Genomic DNA, 8,616 nt, shown 5'->3' with positions numbered 1-8,616 from the left:
ATTGTAACTTTCATATGATAGACAGCTTTAGCATCAAACAACTGAAAAGAACCAAGCGTATGGTTCTTTCTCCTCTTTAAATCCTCAAAACGGACCTCCATTGCATAAACAAAATATTGTTTCTTTTGCATTTAAAACAATGAAGAAAGAAAGAACATGAAAAATAATCTATTAAACTTTAAGTAAATTCTTCATACAGCTACCTCAATTAATAGAACTCAATTTTCACATATGAAGGTTAAAATATCAAACTTACCTCTTAAGTTTGATGTGATGCTACTGAACACTACAACAACTTCTTCATCCTTTAGCTTCAATCCAAGCTTGTTTAAAGAGTTCAAAGCAAGTTTTTTTCTTTCCTTGTGGCTTTTCTATGAGCTTTTTTGTGAAAATTCTTAACATGCAATTATTCGATTTGCTCTAATAGAACGTGTTGACTTTCTGTCTTTTTTCTCTCTGTCGCTGTGCGCCTTGCCGATGCTCAAATATATGTAAAAATATTTGGATGATGTCTTCTTGGAGGTCATTACTATACTATGGTAATTAAATGAGGTTGTATCCATTAAATTACTATTAAGTACCCTTCTTGACGTGTCATTGCTGGAACCATCAACATATATGCTATTGCTTATTTTCTTGACTTGCAGAAGCATAAAACTTCAGCATAAGAAATGTATACGGTAATCCAGCAAAACTTCTTAAAAATGATCTTAATAGTTGATAAGCATAGATATTTTTTTCAAACCTCAAGAAACTTTCTTACAAGTTACAAGAAAAGCAGTGAAGGAATTGTTTCCCAAGAAGATTACATGTAGTACAAGAAATATAACATATAATAGCATTGCAGGAAACCAAAGGCTTTCCATATTCTAAAACTATGAAATTGCACTGGACTCGATTAGCTTCGTCTCAACGTGCTTCTGCCAAACCCGAGACTTCACTTATGTGCAGCAATGCAGCATGAACAGCATAAACATTAAATAATGCCTACCTTATATATACAAGATAAAGCTTATCTGCAATTGTCTTCACAATCTACGTGGGGCTTTCAACCAGGTGTGCTGTATATTTGTACAACTTCACCCTGTAAAAGCCGAACAAATGATGGTGGTTGTGGTGGTCTGCACTATGAGGCTTAATTTGCCCAAAAAATAATATACTGAAGCTACATTGTTGGAGTGTAAGAAAATAAATCAGGATCCTTGTTTATTTTATCTGCTCCACATGTTGTAGGCCGTCAGCTGCAAACAGCCTCCACAGCTAGTTTTTTCATGACATTAGGACATGGATCTCCTCCAAACATCTCGGGTGCTACAGTTACTGAGCACCAGTTCTGCCCAACACAAAGCTGCAAGAAGAAAATCATGCATCAGGGTACATAAAGGATGAAGAAAACCGGGTGAAGCAAAGAACAAGAACTCAAACATGGAACGGAAATAATTAGTCTGCCTGAACCGTAGTTGACCAATAAATGCAACTTCTAATACCCATTTTCTCAAAACTCAGCCCAGTAGATGCAAGTTCATTGCTGGACAGGACTAGAGACTGAAAAAACTATTCCTCAAACTCAGAGAAATGACAAGCTTGTTGTACCAAGCCAATGAACTAGAGTCCCAATTGCTGAATCACAGTTAAAAATAATTATTCTACAGCAAGAAAGATGGTAAACAAAATAAAAAGACTGACATACCCTGTTAAAAGCATCATAAGAGTGAAAGGCGTGACAACTTCCCTGACGGTAGCCTCCACAAGCCCCTTCTGGTGTTCCAAAGCTGGCAAACTTAATTGATGAGATTTTCTGCCCAGGGCCACATTGTAAATGGACTTTAGGCCTCAATGGCTTGTCGACTTTACCAGAGGCTTGCATCATGTAGTTCATTAAAGTTGGCTGCCACTCATAAATATCAGCACATACACTGTCTACTTCCCTTCTAACCAGAGAAATCCCATTTGGATCTCCGCCCCATTCTTCAAACACCACCAACAAGTTCCCTGTTGGATTTAGCCACGAACGAGGGACATGATACCTGAGAAATTACAACTTCTCAGTTTTTCAAGGATTTCACATGTGGTACAAAAGACTCGAAAAGGCAAAGTTAATTTCCTTTACCATCTTTGTGAAGCCTCCCCACAATTACTTAAGCATTTCTTCTCATTATAAGTTCCAGCATAATTACAGAAACCGCAATCTCCAGATGATTTGTATGCAGGCCAATAACGTCCAACACTCTGTCCATTTATCCATACTTGACCTTTACCCATGCTACCCATGTCTAAAGCCAATGGGGTATTTCCTGCCAGAGCATTGAACATGGTCTGGACATGTGCACAAGGATGTTAGTTTTACATCTAGAATCCATGGGAAATTCTGTTTAAAAACATGTAGCATGCTCTAATCTGAAAATTAAAAATCTTTACTTCACTGAATCTGTTTCTTTAAAGCAAATTATTTTATGGGAGCAAAGCTGGCACTAGGCTCCAAAGGGGGGAGAACATGCATGCTTCTCGGTTAAAAAGAAAAATCATTCCTTAGTTTTTGAGAGGAGAGCAAAACAAAAAAAAAAAAAAAAATGCATGTTTTAAGAACTTGTTTTGGCCATTACTTTTAGGAAAATGAGCACTTCTTCTGAAAATACTAAAAGTACCTGATTCATGTGTTGATGCAATACCAAATGAGATTATTGAAACATATTAACAAAGCATCTTTAAAAGTAAGTCTTAGATACTCACTTTATACCACATGAGTGGCTGTCTATGAGACACAAAAGACCCTTGTGTCCACTCAACTGATGAACTCCCACTCAGTGAATGAAGACTCAATGCTTCTCCATTTAGACCAATCTGATTGGCAGCAAGCAAATAAATGAGTCCCTTACATACTAGTGTCGCAAGAAAGGGTATGATATATATTCAAAAACGAACCTTGTAGGTCCACTTCTGCCAAGACAGATCCCTCCTTCCTTCGTTGAGACCATTCAATGTCACTGGTCCAAGTATACCAGCATTCCATGTCTCAAAGTGTGGACCAACATTCTACAACAAAACAAAATCAGCAAAAGAATAATAGTATTAAATTGAAATTATTTCCAAAACTGCTCAAAAAGCATCAAATTTGCGTGGATATTCATAACTGTGAGAGAGAGAGGGGGGGGGGGGTACAAACCGGGAGTCCGACAGCAATACTGAGAAGAGAAATTTTGTTGATACCAGCTCTCATCTTGACACCTTGACTAAATGTCAACTTTGGGGATTCTAGACTTCCATATGCAGTTCCTGTTCAAGGTTAAGAAAACCAATGCTATAGGTCAAAATATACCTCAAACCACATACAGAACACTACAAGTCAACAAAGTTATTTTAACTAGCGACGGAAAGCAACAGTGAGGAAGTTTGACACAAACTTCTCAAAGTGTACCTTCAAATTAAGAGCCATGTAAATTACTACCATGTTCCATTTTAGGAGAAGGCTCATTGGATAGTTAAAAGAGCCTAGCACTTAGATAATATCCAGTCTATTAAAGTAGCATCTCTAAACAAGTAAACATTATAAATCAATTCATCCCCATTTCATATTTATGGAATAGTTTATTTGGTCAGTATGAGCTTTTCTTTTCATATTTAATGATAAACAGAGCTGGACAGTACAAAGCCTGAAACACAAATCCCACCTGATAATTCACCATTGACAAAAATATGCAAAGCATGGCCAGCTGATAGAACAGTAAGAACAGGATATTTTCCGCTCTTCAGAAAGCCTTCATTGGGGTTGATATGAACACTGCCAATGAAGAAAAAACACGTGAAAAAGATATACATACTAGAACGCAGAGTAGCAAAAGATTGTGAGTTTTAGCACAAAATGCAAACTGTAACACAATGGAGATCTTGCATTGTTATAATACTCACTCTGTTGAGTACCACAAGTAGTCTGTCACATCTCTAGTAGTGTTTATCTGCTCCAACAACCCAACCATTGTAAAGGTGTGGTCACCTTCTGCAGATGTCTCTTCACTGTATGCCTGCCAAGAGAATCCTCCATGCATAGGAACAGGAGTCATTTTCATTCGGGCACTTTGTGCGCCAAGCTGTACAAAGTCTTCAGTTTAGCGAAACCAAAGAAACAACAAAAGTGTGGACTAATAATATTCTAGAACTTGTGGGGAAGCATTTCTGACCCTTGCTGTGTTGTAAACGGTGTTCTTGCAATCTGGAAGAATGCTGACAGACCATGGAGGTAAATTGTAATGCATATTCCCAAAAGCCACTTTTGCAAATGATCTCTGATTGTAATTTGCAAGGAATGCTGCACAAGCTCCAGATTTTGATTTAAATACATGAGCCTGTATATAAATAATGAAGAAACAAGTAAAATTTAGTAACATAGTCCTTTGAAAATAAGAATACTTCATTTGTTATAGAACAAAGAGTTATATTGAACCTCTTGATAATTTCCAAGTGGCATCACAGTTGGAGCTGCAGATACTAAAGCCGGTTCACACAACTTAATTGCTCTGTGCAAATCCTTTAAATGACCCCATTTAGGTTGCCTGATTAGTCCTACATAAAAAAATAATTCTAAACCTTCATATGATGCAAAACAAATAAACAATCAACATCAAAGTCATGATTAACGAAGAAGAGATTAGGGTAAACTTGAGGAGGAATACAGAAAAGTTTTAAAAGCTTTTGCAATAACAAGAACATTTTACTTGCTAAAATAACTAACAGTAATAATATCATTCCTTATCCATAAAAACCATTAATCAAAAATTTATTGATTGACTAGGGGAAGGACCCACCATACCATGAAATATATGTAAATAAACGAAATGCTATCAGTTAGGACGCTTTAACAGATATCAAGCTATCAAAATCTTAATAAAGAGGAAAATGACATCTATGACCAAAGAGCAACTTGGAAAAAGAACATAGGTAATCATCATCCCAGCATCACAGATTACATGATGGGACTCAACAGTTGACTTATAGATAATCATGTTAATTGCATATTTCAGCAATTCAAGTACCATTGCACAACAATAGATTGGCCAGAACGAGCATATGAACTACTGAGCTGCCCCTCGATTCATGGCGAAGTCTTGAGTGCCAGCAGCACCTATTCCACAGATGTGGACGATGATACTTAATGACAATATGAGTATTACAGCCTACTTTCTCTTTATATGAATGCTAAAAAACATGGGGCATATCATAAGTCTCTAGTTAAAAGTTAAACCATGCAAATCAGATAATGGATAAACACAAAAGGAACAAACTGCCCTAAAATGCCAATGCTTTGCACGTACCGTATTCATCAATAGGAGCATCATAATCATAACTTGTAGCGATGAAAGGACCACCAGCAGTTCGCCCAAAATTTGTTCCTCCATGATACTATATCACAAAAACAAGCATATGAGACTTCACATAACTAAGATACAAAGCAACTCAATTAGTCAATTATAGAAACTACTAAATTACCATATAGTAATTTATGAATGATCCTCCTTTCTGTATAAACCTTGCAACTGAAAATGCCAAGTCTTCAGCTGGTCTGTAAGGAACTGCACCTCCAAATTCAGTAAACCTGCAAGAAAAAATTAAAATGAGAAAAAAGGTAATCAGCTGATATTCCACTGTGATTTCCATGAAACTGTAATTCTTTTATTGATGATGGTTATACAGAAAATGCTGCCAAGCAAGAAGCATGGAGTTTTTACCAGCCAGTCCAGGCTTCAGTCCACATCTTGGGTTTATAAGGTTTGTTTGGAGAGAAATAGTCACAGTAGAAACCGTTGCAGGTGTTAATCTATTGAGACAACATGGAAAATAAAATATTAAGAGCCGCTCAAACACATAAGTTGAGAGAACAAATCACACGGTATAATAAGAAAATGATGGACAGTATGATTGCAACACACGAAAAGTTAAGCCGAACATAGTTAATTCCAAAAGACTGGATAAACAAAAATCGCTTCCTCATACCTCAAGAAAAGAAGAGGTCAACTATAATTTATCACCACCGTTGACTATGGAATTTGAAATATGTGGTGATTATGAATAACAAGGAGATGCTGTCATTAACCTTTTTATTATAAAAGAGCCTCTAAGGCAAGAGAGAATTAAAAGGACAGCGCCACTGATAGAGCTGAGAATCAAAGCTAAGCCATGTGCTATTAGAATTAATAATTCAATTCATCCATGAACGAAAATGGGAAAGCACACTGCTAACTGACAACCCACTAAGGAAGTGAGGGAGACATATTATGAGTACCATAAAGAATTAGATATGAAGTTGACAAGAAAAAGTAAAAAGAGGATGCTAAAAGGTAAAACAAGATTTGCTGATAACTTACAACAGGATCTGGGGCATCATCTTGCTTGCACATGACCCATGGGACGCCAGTGCCAAGACCTACAGCCATTTTTGCTGCCCAGTTGGAGTAAGCTTTACCGGGTGCACCAAGTTCATATTCCATGGGTCCATATTCATTTTCAATCTGTCAGACATTAATCAAGAAACAAAACACTTCTTTTAATAAATTTATTCTATTAAATCGAGTGAAAGATCAAGAAAATAGCTTTGTATTAAGTTGGAAAATATACTGCTGAATAGTGGATTAAGATGGACCCAAATAATCAAAAGATGGGAATACCTGGGATAAAATAATTGGACCACCTTGAGACTCAAACAGCCCTTCTGCTTTCATCATGTTGACAATCTTTGTAGTGAATTTTTGCATTTCAGCCTTCATTTTGTAGAATTTAAAATCCAAAATTGAGTAAATAGATAAATCAAATCAATGAAATAGGCGAAATTTAAAATGAAAAGATATATATAAAAAATAAATGATTAAATGTGCCCTACTTTGAAAGGGCCATTATCTGTTCTGAAATTGATTCCCGGAATGTACTTGAGCCAAACTGGGAAACCCCTGAAAATTAGAACAAAACATTCAGCAAAAATTCACCGATAACTCATATTTACTGATATAACCTTTTTTTTTCTTTCAGTTTTTAGCAAGTGAAATATTTGAGCTGCAAGTTCTGGTGTATTACCCAAAGTTCCACTCAGCACACACATAAGGTCCAATCCTGAGATGAGCATAAAGACCTGCTTGCTTCACTAGCTTGATAAACTTCACCAGATCATAGTTGCCCTCAAAATAATACTATAGCGGCCAGTCAAATATAAAAGTCAGAAGCATTTCCCCAGTGAGCGAAATTAATAAAAAAGAAACCATTAAATAAAATTTTCAATTTTTAATTACTTTTCCAGGTGATGGTTCATGGCCATTCCAAAAAACATAAGTCTGAATCACATCCAGTCCTCCTTCCTTTGCCTTCTGTATAAGATCTGGCCACATCTGCCGTATCCCCAGCAGAAATCCATTAATTAAAAGCCGGAAATATATAAGGAAAAAAAAATGAGTGGTACCTATTTGAAGAGAAGCTTAAAGAGAGGTTACCAAAGAAAAGAAAAATAAAAAAGAGAAATAACATGAAACAAAAGAAATCCATGAAGCACATTTGGAAAAATACCTCAGGGGAGCTTCTTGGGTAGTGAATGGATCCAGAAATGAGGATCCTTCTTTGTCCATTAATGGTAATAGCTCTAGAGTCATAAGACACAGAAGCAGTAACAGAACAAACCCATAAACCCAACAAGAACAACAGAACTACTAACACATCTTTTGGCATTGCAGACTTCTTCTTCGTGGCCGTGACCATAACTTCAAGAATAATAACTCTCCAAAGCAATGCCCTTTTTTTATCCTTCTCTTATTCTTTCTCCCTGCGAACACTTTATTCTACACTTCTTTATCTAGAGAGAGAAAGCAAATAGAAAGGAAATAGAGAGACAAACAAAGAAAACAGCTGGTTGTGTGTATTTTTGTCTAAAGAACCTATCTTTTTCTTGTTTGGGAGAGAGAATATGAGAAAAGTAGAAAAGAATGAGGTTAGAGAGAGAGGTTTAACTAATTTGTTTAACCAGTAAACATAACATGTGTATGCAAGTGTCTATGTGTGGGCTTGTTGGTGGCAAATTGCATAAAAATGGAAGTTCTTTGCAGCTGCTTTTATAAACACTCTCGACTCTCTCTCTTTCTAAGGTTTGACAGAGAATGTGGGGCCACTTTGAATAGCTTTGTGACCCACAGTTTGGCTTCACTCATACATACTGACGCTGGAGCTTCATCCAATGCATTTTTTAATATTTTCCATTTTGTTGCGTTTTTTTTTTATTAAATTAGATTTTATATAAATAAAAAAAATGTTATAAATTTTAAAGGTCTGTTTGGCTGCTTGCAAAAATGAGCCTATTTTTGTTTTGTAAAAGCGCTTTCTTTGGGCTTTTAAAACGCAAAGATTCGTATAACATAATCCCAATACGGTCGGCTCCTACTTTATTAATTGTCCACTTACCTCGCAGTTTGTTTGATACATATCTGCATCCACGCGCTAATGCAGCGTGTGGCAACAAAAACTATAAAAAAATCACTAAAGCTGTGTGAACTATAAGAAAATGCTTATAGTTCACAAGAATACATCCGTGATTTCATATAAGACAACCTACATGGAATAGCAAGCCAATAGTAAAAAATATATATATAT

The 8,616-nt window shown here is 36.1% G+C and overlaps 1 protein-coding gene across 1 annotated transcript; it reads right to left on the bottom strand.

Annotated features, from left to right (window-relative positions):
• Positions 1-695: 695 nt before the first annotated feature.
• On the bottom strand, positions 696-8,059 carry LOC105631473 (beta-galactosidase 1). Its single transcript, XM_089717654.1, has 19 exons — positions 7,543-8,059; positions 7,272-7,367; positions 7,060-7,172; positions 6,869-6,935; positions 6,657-6,749; positions 6,357-6,500; positions 5,721-5,809; positions 5,482-5,587; positions 5,307-5,394; positions 4,439-4,557; positions 4,176-4,340; positions 3,907-4,085; positions 3,669-3,778; positions 3,164-3,273; positions 2,923-3,033; positions 2,731-2,841; positions 2,111-2,316; positions 1,691-2,027; positions 696-1,348 (listed from the first exon to the last, which is right to left on the bottom strand). The coding sequence occupies exons 1-19, from the start codon at positions 7,729-7,731 to the stop codon at positions 1,238-1,240; spliced, it is 2,544 nt and encodes an 847-aa protein (XP_089573780.1). The 5' UTR covers positions 7,732-8,059; the 3' UTR covers positions 696-1,237.
• Between the last annotated feature and the right edge of the window lie 557 nt (positions 8,060-8,616).

This window comes from Jatropha curcas, chromosome 1, assembly GCF_041381405.1.
Source record: "Jatropha curcas cultivar XTBG-Jc1 chromosome 1, XTBG_Jcur_1.0, whole genome shotgun sequence".
In the NCBI taxonomy this organism is placed as follows: domain Eukaryota; kingdom Viridiplantae; phylum Streptophyta; class Magnoliopsida; order Malpighiales; family Euphorbiaceae; genus Jatropha; species Jatropha curcas.
This window is presented reverse-complemented; position numbering and strand designations above follow the sequence as displayed.